The 18334-nt window shown below is 37.2% G+C and overlaps 1 protein-coding gene across 1 annotated transcript in view; it reads left to right on the top strand.

Moving 5' to 3' along the window:
* Nucleotides 1-18015, top strand: part of LOC149141858 (protein kinase STUNTED-like) — a 33307-nt gene extending 15292 nt beyond the window's left edge. The window contains exons 2-8 of the mRNA XM_089451350.1: nt 15413-15839; nt 15968-16216; nt 16388-16548; nt 16701-16777; nt 16869-17016; nt 17119-17268; nt 17475-18015. Of these exons, the coding sequence (XP_089307476.1) occupies nt 15413-15839; nt 15968-16216; nt 16388-16548; nt 16701-16777; nt 16869-17016; nt 17119-17268; nt 17475-17747 (1485 nt within the window). The 3' untranslated portion in view covers nt 17748-18015. The remainder of the gene's footprint in view (nt 1-15412; nt 15840-15967; nt 16217-16387; nt 16549-16700; nt 16778-16868; nt 17017-17118; nt 17269-17474) is intronic.
* The last annotated feature ends 319 nt before the right edge of the window (nt 18016-18334 follow it).

Below are 18334 nucleotides of genomic sequence, written 5' to 3'. Positions count from 1 at the left end.
AATTCTAGGCCTTCTCCTTTAGACCATCTAGAAATAAAGGAAGTGCCACATATTTGTAACAACTCTCTTTCATAAGATTCTCTTCAGATCCTCATCCAAAATAATGTTAAGGAATGTATTTCAGTGCAAATATAGACAAATCAATATTGGAAATCACTGGGAGAAGTGGCCTCTATTCTACATGATTAGCACCTAAACCCCATAATTTCTTCTCCCTCAATCTCCGCCCCAACTCCCCTCTTTTCCCCTTTACTTCGTCTCTTCCACTACCACACTTAAAGCTTAATTTCAATGGTGGCTTAAAACGAAACCTAGGACCAACAGGATTTGGTGAAAGCTTCAAAGATCACTTAGAAAATCCTATTTACGTGTACTCAAGTCCCATGGGACACAACAACAACAATGAAGATGAGTTAAATTCCTTAGAAGAAGGAATAAGGATTGCTCAAGCAATGGTTAGACAAAATTAATAGTGGAAGGGGCCTCACACATAGTCATAAACATGATTCATAATATCCTTAATGACGGTCTACTACGAAAAGTGTCTCGCATTTGGAAACTCGAAAGCCTTCTTAATAAAGTAGTCTCCCTTCTCCCTTCCATTCATGTGATCATTCCCACCCACATTCAAAGAACCATGAATAAAATAGCAGATAAGATTGCTAATGAATGATCCTCATCTTAAGCCTCTCTAATCTCCACCCCTTGGAATTCTCTCATATATTCTCCCCTCAAATAGGAATTTTTGATCCTAGAGAAATAGGACACAAATCCCCCAATGGGGTTCTTGAGAAGCGAGAAGGAGGGGGGGGGGGGGGGGGGGTGGGTTGTCATCATCCCATGAGGCCACATGCTAGTGGGGCATGATGACATGCCCCTTAAATGTTTAGCACATGACTTGAATAGTGCATGAGCCAAATTTTTGCTACACCACCTCATGATCCACACCTTTTTGATACTCCATGTTATCTCCCTCACCATCCACTTGACCTAGGATAACTCTGGGTTTATCAAGAATTTTCAAGTAGTTAGGTCAGGTTCATGAAGAAAATTGATTTTCCTAACAAAGTCCCAAGGAATCCACCTACGTGTGGTTTCAATGGTAGGAGGCACATGAAATTGTGATATGGATTGAATCCTCTCCATGAGTGGGCCTTTTCATAATCGAAGTGTAAATGACAACAAGAAATAAAGTGAATAACTTTGGCACCCTCCTATGGAAGGGGTCATAGCTCTTCGCAGCCTCACTCAATGTTTAAGAATAACTTTTGTGGCTGGTTTCAGGCCAAGGTGGAATTTAGTTTACCCATTAGCCTAGACTACTCCTTTGGTGCTCATCACGTTGCAACAAAGAAATCAAGTGCATCATGAAACAACTTACTATTAGGAAAGGGGGGGCAATTAGACTCAAGTGAGAGTTGAAATATTAGCTATTGGATATAGAGAGATCACTCCCAACCATTCCAAGAGTAAATCACTCAGTAAGAGATGGAACTTGTTGACAAGTGATGCACTATCATAGATATTGAAGTGTTGGCAAAAGTACCAGATTAGGTTCCAAATGCAGGGGACATTAGAGGTTGTTATAACTATTACATGTATAAGGTGGGCATTTACTGGCACCTAAGCTTCCTTCTTGGAAATTTTATTGTTGACATAAATGAAATCAAGGAGGACATTCTTTTTACTCTGAATCAGATGGAGTGGAAAATGATAGCAATGTATTTAAGGATAGGTGTTCTGCAGAGGCACATGGGCATACCACCATAACCAAGGTTCTCCCAAGGTAGTAATAAGGAGCCCATTCCAGTTGAAGCCAATAATTTGAATAAGTCACTCTAAATGTCTTTTAGTTTCTTTGTTTTCAACTAATTTATGGTTTAGTTTTGTAATTTTCAGTTAAAAATTGGCCCAGTAGACCCAACAATTAGCCATAGTATTTTGCAAGAACTCACATTAGTACCATATATTTTTAAATTTTGAAATAGTTGAAGTTTTGTACTAGGTTAAGTCTCCCCAATGGCAGAGTAGAACAAGATATATACAATTAGTTTGTAAACCTATGATTCAAGGAAACAAAAAATTATTTACTTTAATAAAAGGATGGAAGTTAAAACAAGGGTTATGTGGTTGGCCTAAGCAGATTAGAACGCCAAGTTGTTACATAATTTTTATAAAACTAGCAAAATGAGAAGTATCATTTGGGAAATTCTAGAGGATGATGAAAGTAAGTCTTAATATCTCAAGGAAAAATATTAATGAGATTATTATACTTTAAGTAGTTGTTTAAATCTCTCGATATAAAAATATAGTTTGGATAATTAAAATTGCAAATCACTTTCTCTATTTTGTTCATCAAGAATTGATTGAAGAATTGTTTTATGGAGTGTCTAGAAAATATTTACAATAAGTCATTTTCTCATCTAGAAAGGAAAAAGTTCCTAGTTGGAATGGTTGGTCAACTAATTTTTGTTAAGGAATATTAGATTGGTTAAAGGACATAGCAGTTGTTGTTGGAGAATTGGTGAACTCAAAAACGTATTTGGTTCTGTAAATGTTATTTTTTTGTCATTAAACACAAATAAATATAATTCTTCTTAATTCGAGGAATATATACTATATCTCTTTACAATCTATATATAAGATCATTTCAAAGTTGATTACAAGGAGGTTGAGGTGAATATTATCTTAAGCCATATATTTGGAGAAATTTGGTTTTAGAAGATATATCTTCATGGCATTATTGAAGTTTCTCAAGAAGGGTTGAACTCGATAAATACCAATAATATTTATTCAAGATTAATTAGATTGGACCCATCAAATTCATATGATGGGGTTAACTAGTTATCTTGTATATGTCAATGAGGTTTGCACACTATAAATACTAAAAATATTTCTTTGATGTTTACCAAATTGGACCTATCAAAGACATATGAGGGAGTTAGTTGGTCATTTTCAAGATTTTTACTCATCCCTAGTGGTTTTTCTGCCCTTCTATAATTGGATTGAAGGTTTTGTAACCTCGTCATCTTTCCAATATCTGTATAAATCATTCTAATTTTTGTCCCATAGAGGACTCAAACAAAGGTGTTCACTATCCCCCTTTTAGTTGTTATAGAAGTTTTGATTTTTATTACTAGCGCTTTGAAATAAATGGAAGTATATATGATATTAATATTGGGAGGGAGTTGTGATAAACTTATTTTTTGTTTATGGATTTTGTTATGTTATTTCAAGTTGGATTTGTACGATAAATAGAGTTTCTAAAGGAATCATTGGATTTATACATTATGGAAACATGTATGGAAATAAATTATCAAAATCTATATATTTCCTTTAATGACATGATTGAGAGGAAAATAAATGATGTTATTCAAGTATTTCCCTTTCAATTTTATGAATTTAACAAATGTTTAAAGTACTTGGGGTTCATTCTTAAAGCAAATGATTATGTCATGTTTGTACTTTGTTGCCTTTGTTCTACTTGTTAATGGAGCATCCCTACTTTCTTTATACCCTCAAGAGGGATTATACATGGTTTCCCTTTGTCTCTCTACTTATTCTAACTAGTCATTTAGGGAATTAGGATATCCATATAGGAGGCCTACCAATTCCAAGGTGTCATTACATGTTGTATATTGTTTAGATTACCAAGAGCATGTTACCCATTGAATGTTTAATTACGTTTTTGGAGTTGCAGTTGTAGCTGTCCATACACTTTTCGTAACCATATAAAAATATATTCTTTTCTCAAAATATAAAGAAAGTCGTCATCAATATATACAACAATTTTTCCAATTTTGAGAAAAATAAATGAATTTGTGGGAGGTGAATTTTTCAAGAGGTGAACTAAGGTCTTAAAATTAAAACTAGGTTGAGTTGTTATTATGTGAAATTAGGGTTGGGATACTTCATAAGCAGGAACCCTTTACATTATTAATGTGACTAAACTAAAGATTAGTAGTGGAAATATATATCTAAACCTTTATCAAAATAATGGTTGAGATGGGGTCTTGTAGGATGATAATTGGATTATTGAGTAATGACCTTCATTATACACCTCAAATTTCAAATAAAATATGTGTAGGAATTTACAAGGTAAGTTCCTCAGATAGAACACAAAAGGACACCGCTCACAAACAGGTCACAAATCAATACACCAATATTCTTGACGTGGTTAAAACCCTCAAAGAGGGAAACACTCCACGGCCTAAGCCAACGCAGCCACTTCAGGCAATATATTAATAAAAGAAAGAAAATTTACATAAGCTTCTCTCATGAACGGTCACCCTACAAATGACCCTCCATGCTCTTTAAATAGAGATCATGGACCAATCGGGTGTTAAGCCATGGATCAAGTGTTGGTAATATTGAGGAGAGAATGAATCGTTAGATCACTTCATGTCTAGAACATATCATGACCGTCAGATTGTAAGTTACAAATGTACATAGTAAAGAAACACACTTTACCTAACTCTACACTAGACCAAGTTATACTTAACTATTTCCTATGTCGGAATATCCTAATAATATGTATCAATTATTTTGTCATCTTTGAGTGTGCACTCTTGATAGCATAGACTATGCTCATATTCTTGTTGATACCATCCTTTTCCATAAAAAACATCAACTCTAGAGTTGAAAAAAGTTGTCCTAAGGGTTAATGATCTCTGGTTGATGACTAGAGATGCATTTATTTCATGCCATCTTAAATTAACCCCTAATGATCAAATTAAAATTTATTCATGTCAAATTTAGTTTATTGATCTTTATTTTCCTAAATTAGTGGTGTGTTTTGTATAGGAGATTCAATTGCTATAAAGTTGCTAGTCTATGCATGATGATCATGATATGAAGAATAATATGTATAATATAACATTGTCACATAAGATTTGGAACATGTATAGAGAATCACTAACCAATTTTAATCATTTTTTTAGTCTAATATTTATTTCATTGATAATATGGATATCAAGTATTGGTATCCATCCAAGCATGTATTATGGTTTGTAGGAATTACATTAAGCCAAGTGTTGACATTGACATGTAGGGAATGCTTGCTTTCGGATTCTTCAATTGCATATTTCCATGGACATTGCATGCCCATTGGCCAATTAAGCATTGAGATGATATGTGGTTTCTTGAAGAAGATTCACATTCACAAGAAACACATTATTGGTCCTCTATGTCTTAATAGTTAGCTAAAATAGTCCAATCCATAGTTTTGAAGTTTTTCCAAACTTGATTTATGGTCACAATGAATGTAATGTGAGAATGTTCCTTACATTGTTACAATTGATCCATTCTTATATACATGACCAAAGTGAAAATGGAAAGGTTAGGATATTTTTTTGGCTAGAGTTCATATTAATTGTCTTGGAATAAACTGTAGAATATTAACAATGTTAGGTCCCTATAATACTAGTGTAGACCTCTTATTGCTATCGTTAGTGTAGTCCCCATATTGTTATTGTTGTGCCCTTACATTATTATTGTTATGTAGGCTCTAATTTTATTGTGACCCCTTAGACTCCTATATATACCATGGAGGTCTTGTCATTTGAATCATACAAGAATTGTTCATTTATGTGATGTAAAGGAGATTTCACCCTTGAAGAAGATAATTTTAAAGTCGTTGATTTGTCTTTTCTTCTATTTTGTGTTCTGGTTGCATAACATTTGTATCAGAGCCTTGGATTCGAGGGTTTTGTTGCTTCAAACAAGTCATCTTGGAATTTTTTCTATAAATTCTTTTCTATGAAGCTTCAAAAGCTGAAATTTCTACCATGTGGAGCTAAAATCTTGGTGAATTTCTTGTAGAAATTTCAGATATGGTCCGAAGAAGTTAGGGTTTCTGCATGCTCAAAAATTCAGTCTGAAACAAGTGACCTAAGGAAAATTGTCGTAACTTTCTTTTCAAGCATTAGATTTGAATTCTGTAAAAATTGGCTAAAATCACACGGACTGTAGTTTTTTGTGTATCAATTTTAGGGCCTGGAATCCCGTACAAGTTCGCTCTACTGAACTAGTCCATAATCAGGCCATTGTGGGAGATTTGGCATAAATTTATATTGAAGAACCCAATCTTGGTCTAACTTGTGCCATTGGAAAGAAGACTTAGAGTAATACCACAAAACTAAATTTTGGACCTTAAGGGGGCGAAATTACAAAGATACAATAATTTCAATATCAAGCTCCAAAAAGAAAGAAGAAAAAGGTGTTTATTTTTTTGAATTTACATAAGTTTTGTTTGAAAAATCAGTTAAAAGTAATTCAAAGGTCATAATAAACGATAGATATCATTATTTGGTTCCAATATCCCTCGAAACAAAAAATGGATATTCCCAGTAACTGACCTAAAAGCTCTACTATGGCACATGAAGAAGGGGAAGAAATGTAACATGATATATCAAAATTACAGGACCGAGTGCGACAAATTTTTCTTTCACAAAGAGTAACCAAAAATGAATTAGAAGTGATGATGAATGTTAAGATGGATGGTTTAGAATAAAAAATAAAAGTTGATATGGAAGGTTTGAAAGATGGTTTAAAAGCATATATGGAAGGTTTGACAAAGTTGATACAATAAATTCTTACTAATGGCGAAAAGGTATTCCATGAAACTCATGATGAGAACAAAATGAATGTTAATCATGATTTTAAAGACTCTAACTTTGGATTGAAGAGCAACCACATTCCAAAGATCGATATGAGGAAGTTTGATGGAAAGGATCCAGTAACATGGATATTATAGATGGAGCAATATTTTAATCCACGTGATGTGCAACACACACAAAAGGTACACATTGCATCTTTATATTTAGAACCCAATCAGTTTGTGTGGTATCAATGAATATGTTCTTGTAAACCACTTGCCATTTGCGGAGGAAATGATAGCACATTATGAGGATACAAAGAGCGAAACCTTATTTAGTCAATTGATAATACTCAAACAAAAGGGTTCAATGGTGAAGCAAATTGGGGAATTCCAAAAATTTAATATCAAGGTAACTGATATCCCATAGGAGTATAGGATTGATGTCTTCATAGGGACTTTAAAGGATAACATCCAACATGAGGTTCACCTTTGGGAACTTGATTCAATGGAGAAGGAATTCAGGGTGGAAAGAAAACTTGAAAGAAAAATTATGATACAAGGAAGTCTACAACTCACAACTAAAAATATGGAAGTGTTGTTGATCCTAACCTTCTTCTTCCTACAAGGTTGACACCACAACAATTGGAAGAAAAAAGAGAAAAAGGGCTTTGTTACAGTTGTGATAGAAAATATACTAAAGTTATATTGTAGTGGCTGCAACACCCTCCAAAATTTTGGCTTGCACTCAAATTTCAGAGCCTTCCTTAGTTTTTCCTTTGATGGTTGCAAACACTCGAGCTCATTCCTTGAGCTCTATCAGAGTCTTTTCCACACTTTTTTCTTACTTAACCAACTACCGTCTTTTGGCATGTTGATTATTTTGTCATTCTTGCGATCTTGTTCTGGTCATTTCAAAGGTTTTTATTTGTGTTTTTGGGTTACCCTAGCTATGTGAGAACCTGTCACACTCACACACAAAGTTGTAAGAATTGTTGCACAAGTGTCGTCATGGTCGTCCAAAGCTCTATCTTAAGTGTTTCATTTGTCGCTTTCACCTCTAGACAGTCCCACAGAGGGTCATGCTTTGCTATGTTGTCCCAGTGGTTAGTGTCATCATGTTGTCGAAGTATGCTAAGTGTGTGATCACAATGTCGAGTCCTCATGAGTCCACTTTCCTTTCATACTTAGCCATTTTCCTGAAAATATTTTGACAGAACAAATCCACTTCACCAGACCCTGACTGAGCTGCACTGCACAGTCTCAGCCCTTAGTGGTGTTGATCCAGGTGGATATTGGTGACCACCCACCTATTCCACGCAGACCCCCACCATTGTTTCTTTCAATTTTTCAGTTTCCTTAATTGTAGCATAATTTACTATTTTTGGCAGTTTTTCGGGTCCTGAACTTCTAAAGCCATTTTGAGGCCCTAAAATATGTTTTTTTGGAAATATCAAAAAACATTGTTTAGGGCCTCAAAACGGCTCCGGAAGTTCAGGACTTGAAAAACTGCCAAAAATAGTAAATTGTGCTAAAATTAAGGAAACTAGAAAACTGAAAGAAACAATGATGGGGGTCCATGTGGAATAGCCAGGTGGCCACCAATATCCACCTGGATCATTCCTCCCCTCTTAGGAAGCAATGGTCTCCATTGCGTTGAGTTCCTCCATGAGATGAGGAAACTTTTGCTAAACTTGGTCCCTGGTGAGCCATTTTCTTTGGTGCAAGAGTTGGCCGGATTTGACAACTTGATACAATTGGATCTTCTACTGGAAAGTGTTCTTGATCTGCGTGTCCATGATCCGATCAGTTTTATCTTGTTCCATGCAGTCTGGATTTAACTCTATTGGTGTGAGTTGTTCTGCAATGTCAGATGTGTCTAGTAATGGTGGAAAGTATGGCCGAAGGTGATCCACATTGAACACTGGGTGCAGGCAAAGGAATGGGGGAATGTTGAGCTCAAAAGAATTATCTCCCACAACTTTGTTGATGGTGTATGGCCCATATCAAAGCAAGCGAATCTTGCGGTGGGGCCCAACGAGGCGCTCCTTCTGCAAATGTAGCCAAACTTTGTCGCCCACCTGGAACTTGTGTGGCACTTGATGTTGATCATGCCACTACTTGTACTTAGCATTGGCTTTGTCCAATATGTCATGGACATGTTGGAAAATGTGTTGAATGTGATCAATTAAGTTATTTTCCTTGTCGACTTCGAACTGGACATGAGCCGAATCTACTTAAGTCGCTCCAAATTGTATGGCCACATTAATGGGACATAGTGGCTGGAATCCCAAGCCCACTTGAAAAGGGATGTGGCTAGTCGAGTTGTGGAGAGCTTGGTTGTAGCTGTGCTGGACATAGGGGAGGCTCTCATCCCATGTGCGTGGATGCTTTGAGTTGTACATGTGCAAAATTTGTACGATCATCCTGTTGACGACCTAGGTCTGGCCATCAGTTTGGGGATGGAAAGTTGTGGACTTAGTGAGCTTGGTGTCCAGCATTGACTAGAGACTAGACCAAAATGTACTAAGGAACCTATTGTCCCAATCTGAGATGATACACTGTGGCATCCCAAAGTGTACCCACACTCTATCAAAGAAGAGTTTAGCAGTGGCTTCTGCTATGATACTCTTCTTGCAGGCCGCCATAATGGCCATCTTCGAGAATATCTCGACGACCTCAAAAACACAAATAGTGCCATGCTTAGTAGAAGGAAGGCCTGACATGTAATCCATGGAGATGGATTCCCAAGGTCGACTAGGGGTAGGAAGCGGAGTATAGATACCTTGCTTCTTGATGGTCAGTTTGGCAATGGCGCGGGTAGTGCATGATCTGATGTACTTCCCAACATCCTGTCGAAGATTCAACTAATAGAAATATTTTTGCAGTACTGCCACCGTTTTCTCAACCCTGAAATTCCTAGCGGCCCGACTGTAGTGCGCTTCCCAAATCATCTTCGCACGTTCACTTGGAGGAACACAAAGGTGTCCCAAGTGGAATAGCAAAGCACCCTAGAGCTAAAAATCTGGAACTTGCTGACCCTCCAAGAGCATATAGTAGGTGTGGCCAAATTTTGGGTCACTTTTGTAGAGAAGTGGCCAATCAGAAGTCTCATGCCCACAAGATTTGAGCACGGTGGTGAACGCCATGATCAGTGGTCGGTTGAGGTAGTTTGCAACAATATTTATGTTTCCCTTCTTGTACTTGATATTGAAATGCAACTGTTGCAAGTATGTGGACGACTTCTAATAGCGATCATTCTGCAACTTCCCTTGCATTTGTATGAACTACAGGGGTCGGTGGTCTGTGTGGATGATCGTTTCCTTCCCCAAAATGTAATTCTTCCATTGTCAGCAGGCTTGACCAATGGAATACATCTCTTTGTCATAAGTGGGATACTTCCAGACTATGTCTAAAAGTGTCTTGCTGTGATATGCCATTGGATGCCCCTGTTGAGTAAGGACTGCCCCAATAGCATAGTCAAAGCCATTTGTCTCATCTCAAATGGTTGTTACAAGTGTAGTAATGTGAGCACCGGTGTAGAGCATAGGCGATGTTTCAACTTTGTGAATTCCTTCTGTTGAGATTCAAACCAAAATAAAATTTCATTCTCTCCTCCTTTGGTCACTTGACTCAGGGGCCAAGTGATATGAGAGAACCTCAACACAAACCTACGATATAAATTGGCAAGACTGAGAAAGTTGCGGAGCTCCATTAGAGTGGTTGGGGTTGGCCAATCCCGAATGACTTGGATCTTGGCTGGATCCACATGCACCCTGCGTTCATCAATAATGTATCCCAGATACTGAATATAGGTCACTTCAAAAGTGCATTTCTCAAAATTGGCACACATCTTTTGTTGCGGCAGTGTTTGGAGAACCTGTCGGATGTGGTGGAGGTGTTATTCCCAACTCTATCTGAAGATCAGGATGTCATACAAGTATACCACTACAAATGAGTTGATGAATAGCTGTAAGATATCATCCATAAGCCTCATGAAGGTTGCAAGAGCATTCGTCAACCTGAAAGGCATAACCAACCATTCAAAAATTCCCTCCTTGGCTTTGAAGGAAGTCTTCCACACATCAGAGGGTTTGATTAGTACAAGGTTAATTTTAGGGGCGAATAATCGCCCAAAGGCGAAATTTAAGGTTTTTTATATTTTAATGGGGCGAATTTTTAATTAAAATAATAATTTTTTTATATATAATTAGCCCATATTTTATTTAAAAATTAATTTATTTTTTTATTTTAGCCCAGGGCGGATAAACTAACCGAATCGTATTTGATCAAAATCGCCCCATTTTGATATTTGCGGAATCGTATTTGATCAAAATCGCCCCCATTTTGATTTACAGTTTGGGTTTTCTGGTTTGGGAGTGGTTTGTGAGGGTCGATTTGGTCCCGGGAGTGGTTTGTGAGGGTCGATTTGGTCATGGGATGTTAGATTTATTTTGAAATGGAGGGCGGAGCGAGGGCGGCTCCCTGTTTTGACGGATTCAGCCCGCTGTTTTGGTGTATATGGCTCCCTGGGTCCCTGTATAAAAATGGTTTTGAAATAGGTTTTTTCATCCTAGTTCACAAATCTAGCAGCAGCACTTTCGGTGGGATATTCTTGCATTTTCAGATTTCAATCCACTTATTCTTCTCTGGTTTCGGTATCCATTGTTTCTTGGATTTGAACGGCTCATGCCACTGCAGCAGCAACAACAACAGTCGGTACTTGACCGAATTGTTGGCTGAGCGCGAGAAATTAGGCCCCTTTATGCAGGTCCTGCCATCTGTAGCCGACTTTTGAACCAGGGGAAGTTGGCTTCATATGTCTTGTTTTTACAGATTATCAGTTGTTCTGGAAGGCCAAATTAGGTGGATTCATGCCTCTGCAGTTGGAACAGGGGTGATAATCACTTTGCCAGTGAACGTTGAATGCTTCCGTTGGTTTGGAAGCAAATATAACCGTGGCTCCAAATTGTTCTCACAAACCCAGAAATGCAGACTGCTAAAAAATATTAGATTTGTGTTGTCTAAAATGTGGCGCAGTAGTTATTTTTATTGGCAAAAGATAGGGTTGTAGGGCCCTTAAGTATATGGGAAACATACAGCATCTGGACTTATGGAAACATGGAGCCTGGATCTTCCAATAGGTGGATCTGGGAAAAAATAGAAGAATTCTTGATTTCCCTTCCCAAGCAAAAAGTGCGAATGGCTGTTAATAGCCCCTTGCTGTTCCAAACATCATTTTATTTGCTTTACTGAATGGTCTGATTTATATTCCAACCTTTCTTTTTCACTACATGCTCCTTTTTCCAACCAAGATCATGTTACTCCACATCGTTTAGTCGATGCAAATCATATATATATGGCATTTATTTCATGTATATTGGCAGTTGAACTTTTGCCAATATTTCTACGACAGTTATTATTGCTGATCAGATCTTGATTTAGGCCTAAGCGTATCAGATCTTGCTGATCAGATCTTGTATACATTTAAAAAAAAATACAAACCAGTTACCTACTAGTTCCTTAACCTCTGAGGTCTCAATATCTCAGTTCTTCCTAGCTTTACACTTGGTTGGTACTTCTTTAATATGCTCCAATCCTGTATTCCGTTCTCAATCTCTTTCTCTCCTCACTTTTGGTATATTGCTGACAGTTATTATTGCTGAAAAGTTTTCGAGGCAAGAAATCTGTTGTATTAATATTGTCTGATTTGTAATAGAGAAACTGCTATGAGGTGCTTTGGACTACTTGGGAATGAATTTTTGTCTCAGATGTCGATAGTCTGTACTTTGGTAGACAATAAGATGATTTCTTTTCTCAGGGATTGCAATTGCTTTCCGGAAGATGGGGTATACCTGTTCATGGTACTTCTTTCGACATCAAGTTGATAAACCTTCCCTTAGACTTGAGTTTTGTTTGGTTCTTGTTCGTTGGGTGATGATAAAAAATGTAATATTCATTTGTATTTGTTGATTTTATACTCATGGAACTTGTTTCAAAAAATGTAATATTCATTTGTATTTGTTGATTTTATACTCATGGAACTTGTTTCTTATTGTACTCAGTTCTTTTGATGCAAGAAAGAACAACAGACTAGTTTGAGCTTGAGGTACTTGAAGCGGCAGTAGCTCTCTTCTCAAGCGGTATGTGTTCTAGTTCTCAAGTGTAATATGAGTAAATTTAGAATGTACTGCCGTTTGACAATACTTGTAAGCACTTTGAAGCAAATGCGGCCTGAATGCTGTTTGAAACTGGAGATACTGATGACCTCAATGATGTGAAAAATTGGAGATACCGTATGGCCTCAATGGTGTTTGTAATCAAAATCTGGATTGAACACAGTGTCTGTATAGACTGTTGTATAGACTGTAGTCTAATTATGTATAGACTGTTGGTCTTAAGAGCATGCGATCATTGATCAAGCCATCATGACCCATGGCAGCTTTGAAGGGATAAAAGGAAGACGTGTTGAAGCCAATGCTGCCATTGGAGTTTGATTCTTGAATATCATGGAGATTAAGAAGAATTATGTTCCATGCTCAAGGTTAATTACATTAACGTTTTATGTGCTTACTCTACAAATGAATTTGAACAAGTTTTTCATGGAAACCTTTCGAAAAGAGAAAAAAGACCTTGCATTATAGTTTATTGGTGGATTCCTATATTTTCTTGGTTGTTGTTACATGTTGACTATTGGAAGATTTGTTTATATTACTGAGAATCTTTCACCTGAAAATGGAGCAGTAAAGGACATATTAACTGTTATACGCTTTTGATTTTTCTGCCTTTGAGAACCTTGTGAGTTGTATGTCATTGAAGGGTGACTTGGTTTGAATAGTTAGCTTTGGAGAGCAGTTAGAGGAAGAAATAACTCAAACCCAAACTCAACAATGGAATTTTTATCAATGTGTCCATTCCAATAGATTATTATTCTAAACCTGGATGATGTGGCAACAATAATTATATATTTTTTGGAATGTACCTCAGTGAATGATCACCTTTTGTAATATTTTAAGTGCCGCTACATAGAGATGTTATTTCTATGCTTAATTAATTGCATTGATGTGCCATAGAGCAATGCAATGCATCTGGATACTTGAAGTCTTGGAATTGCAGAGCAGCATTTGCTTGATTCCTTGGTAGCTGTTTGAAGATCCTAACCAAACTGATGTTTCTTTCAGAATTGTGGTTCTTTGTCATAGTAGTATAGTACGCTGTTCCTGAGATTACCTTTGGTTCTGTTCTGAGATCTGTAGAGAATTGTTGAGCAAGGGGGAGGATAGCTTCATCTTAAAGCATCCCTCTACCCAACGTTAAGCTTGATGGGAAGAATTATCCTATCTTCAAGTGAAGGGTGCTAAACATATAATTGAAGAATTGATTGTTAAGACTTGTGGAGGGTAAGAAGACAAATTGCACTGTTGCTAAAGAATTAGTAAAGCTATAAGACAAATTGCACTGTTATATAGAGTGTCTATACAACAGTCTATATATTACAACTAAGTACAATGAGTCTCTCTTTGTGGTTAATTGTACTATACCTTGGGTGCCAACATTCATAATTCTTGTTGTTGAACCAAGCTCTCCAGTTGCAGCAATAAGCTCGACACCTTTGTCTTATTGATTGCATTCTTTGAACAATGTTACTCAAGCCAGTCCTTAAACCTTGGATTGATCAACCGATCTCTAAAGAACATTGCATCATGATGTTGTTCATCCCCTCTTCTACAATTTCTCTCTTATAGATGCATTCTTTGATTGTTCAAGGCCTCCTCCTTAATGACATTTGAGGGATAATTTTGCCTCCTTCCTTGTCTTAACATAAACTTGGTTTTGTTATCCATCTTTCACATGGCTGCTAGGATCCATGGTCACTTCTGAAAATTGCTTGCAAGGTTATCTTGGCTTCATTATGCATTGTTTTTTCCTTTTGGAAACTCATCCTTCCTTGAGGATTGTCTAGCATCTACTACCTCAATTTGGATTTCTTGGATCAATTTAGTGCTCTCGTTCTCCTTTTGGACCAGTTGTCCATTCTCCTCACATGCAAAGCATGCATTCACATAAAATTCACCAATTTTAAAAATAAAAGGTTACCTGGCCTCTTCTGATGCCTCCAACATCAAATTTTGTCTTCCTTCCATGCTTTAGGAAGGTACTCCTTCTCTTTCTTCTATTCTTATGACAACTATGAATGATTGTCCCTCTTGAAAATCCTTATCATCTGCATCTATACACATAGCTTCAGTATCATAATCACCAAGCTCTTTAGCCCCATATGGTATATATGTTACGAGCACTTATAGCTAACCTCCCATGAGACTTTCATTTATTGTCTCATCGACATCCTCTTTGTGTAGCTCCCTCTACTGTTATGATGCTTTTTCCACCATATCTTCTATCAACAAATCCATATGTTGATTTGAACTCTTTATGCAGTCCATGAGACTCTCTGATAGTCTCTCTTCAACATCTTCCTCATCATCAAGGACTATTCCCTGCTCTGGTTCAAAATAGTGAACTAATTCAACTTTAGGCTCAACAGGTGCTTCATCTTCCTCCCTAGCTTTCTAACTTTAGGGGTCTTCCTCTTAAAATCTTTTTTCTGACAAGTAATTTGGCCTTCTTCCTTAGGTCCCATCTCTACCTTTGGTATTCTCTTTCAAGCCTCATTTTGACTATGTTGAATCTCTCCTTCAAATCATAAATCTCCTTTTCAATTTCTTCTTTACTCATGCCATTTTCCTTGGCATGCTTCTCCCTTTTGTTATGGCATCCATGAGAACTGGTTAGTAGTGGGTAGTTCTTAACCAAAAGGTTCCCAAAAGGGCGACTTCGGGACTGATTACAGAGAAAGGAGAATCAGTACCTGGATGGCCCCTCTTACGTGGAGCCGATTCACTGACCAAGCTTCCTACTCCACAGTCTACATCAAAACAAACATCTGCAGTTGAATGGGCACTACAGTTGCCAAATAGGCTTACACAGGCAACTGGAGAGCTTCATTTGAAAGGACAAATTATGCAGAAGGTTTGCAACTATGAACATGAAGCTCGGTCTTCAAATGAGGTAGCACCAATTGAAGCATGCTCTAAAGAAGAAGGGTTTCCTTGCAGTCAGCAGAATGATTCTGATCGAGAAGAAAATTGTTTGGAAAGGAGATTAGAGTTCCTTTGTCAAAGTAAAACCTGCAGGCATTTTACATATCAGGAGTTGCAATCTGCTACTTCTGGTTTTTCAACAGGTTGCATTTGTAGTTTTCCTCATGGAGTTTTTCATTTCTGTGCTTCTATTTTGAATGGGAAATTTCCCTTGAAATGTATATTAACCTTGTGAACTCAATTCAATTATGTAACATCCTTATTCTTGCAGGGAATTTTATAGGAAGAGGAGGCTGCAGTAAGGTGTACAGAGGATTTCTTCCTGATGGACAATCGGTGGTAGTGAAAATCTTGAATTCATCATCCAAAACAGAGCAAGAGCTTCTTTCTGAAGTTGAGATTCTTACTCTATTGAAGCACAACCATGTCATTACACTTATCGGTTACTGTGCAGAAGGCCTTAACCGCCTTCTGGTGTATAATTTTGTATCCAGAGGAAACCTTGAAGAGAATCTCCATGGTATATACTCAATAGTATTGCATTTTAAGAATCATGAAATCGTGTAGAAATATTAAGCAGTAGTACGTTTTAAGCATCATAGTGTTATGTATTGTATGGCAGGGTCTTTCATTTTCTCTTTTCTGAGATTTGATTATAGTCCTAGCTATTGACTATGTATATATTTTTCAGGAGGAGAGGAAAAGCCAATACTTCCTTGGAAAGTGCGATTAAAAGTGGCTGTAGGAGTTGCCGAAGCATTAGATTACTTGCATAATGGCTTTTCTCAATCTGTCATTCATGGAGATGTAAAGTCTTCCAATATCTTGCTTTCTGAAGAGTTTGAACCACAGGTATAAATCTTTTTACTGCAAGAAGAATCAAGACTAAATTGCACAATTCAGTATTTGAAGAGATCTTAGTGATCTAGACTTGTAAACTGAAACTTGGAATTCTGCACTAATGAAAAATTTCAACAGAATTAATGTGCGTGTTATTATAATAGTTGTCAGATTTTGGGCTAGCAAGGTGGGCACCAACATCTTCATATATCACTTGCAGCGATGTTTTAGGAACATTTGGGTATGTAAGCATCTTCCCAGTTTCGATTGGCCATTTTCAGATTAAAGCTATCCAATTTGTAAATTCACTAATTGTGATTGTAGTTTGACAGGTATCTTGCTCCAGAATACTTTGTTTATGGAAAGGTTAATGAGAAGACGGATGTGTATGCATTTGGTGTGGTCCTTCTTGAGCTAATAACTGGAAGGAAGCCAATTGATACAGCAAGTCCCAAGGGTCAAGAAAGCCTGATTATGTGGGTAAGTCTTGGTTTTTACAGTTGACTCTCTTCTTCATGTTTATTTATATTGATTATCCTTATTAGGGGCTCATGTTTAACCTTCTGTAAATGTTGAAACCAGGCAAGACCACTCTTACAGGATGGGAATATGGAAAGTCTTGCTGACAAATGTTTGCAAAATGTTTATGATACAAATGAAATGCATAGAATGATGCTTGCTGCTAAGCTTTGTCTAAGGGAAACATCTCATTACCGTCCTTGCATGAGCCGAGTAATTTATCTTCCTCTATTCATTTCTATATGCTTCAGGGGCTTGTTTTTACTACCTCGTGTGTTTTTTGAGGGTATTCTTTACCTGCAAAAATTACTTTAGGGTGCAATTTCTCTTACATTTTCTTTTAGCTATAAAACACTCTATGTTAACCACATCTGTTCATCTCTGCTTACCCTTTAATACCAAGATATGATTAATGGCAGATTTTAAAACTACTACAAGGAGAAGATGAGAGGACTGACTGGGCGTGGTGCCAGAATACAATGATCAAGGATATGGATACTTCAGATGAGGATGACATTGTAGAAAATCAGGGGGGGCATGATATACAAACCCATCTCACCCTTGCCATGCTTGGGGTGGATGATGATACGGTATCACTTAGTAGCACAGATCATAGTGTGGGCATTTTGCCAACAAACAATTCTTTGGAAGATTACGGACTGCGCCGATGTAGCAATTCATCAAGCTTTTAATTCAAGATTAAAAGAAGTGAGTTTTGTTGCCAGCAATACATTTGTTTATGGTTGCTTTATAAGTTTCCCATGGCCACAATGGTTTCATATTCTTATATGGCCAGGAATGTGACGTATTATGCTAGACCTCAAAGAATAGCTAAGGATTGTATGAAAACTAGGGGATTGAACAATAACATTGACTTCGTTAAAGCATTCCTTGAAGTTAGAAGCAAGCTCATGGGCGGAAAGGAAGATCAAGATGTCAATACTCCATTATCTTGGCTGCAGATCTGAGCAATGTTTGACTAGTTGGCATCTTTTGTTCGCATGCTGATTTTTTCAGTGTCGTGTCCACATTTCTACTTTTTACTGTCAATCTCATGTAAATAGTGAAAATTGATCTATGGTGTTCATTACACTGCTCTGGGTAGACAAGTACCAAGAAGAGTAACTTTTTGGTAATGCTACTATATTGTCAATTCAGAAGTGGTGGAGAGAACCGTAGAAAGAACTACCCACTACTAACCAGTTCTCATGGATGCCAGGTTGATTGATCAAATGGATCAAATGTGCTGAAGCTTGAGATACTTCTTTGATGCGCCATA

The sequence above is a fragment of the Pinus tabuliformis genome, chromosome X (assembly GCF_031772625.1).
Source record: "Pinus tabuliformis cultivar Carrire ecotype Pingquan chromosome X, CPIR1, whole genome shotgun sequence".
NCBI classification, from domain to species: Eukaryota; Viridiplantae; Streptophyta; class Pinopsida; order Pinales; family Pinaceae; genus Pinus; species Pinus tabuliformis.
This window is presented reverse-complemented; position numbering and strand designations above follow the sequence as displayed.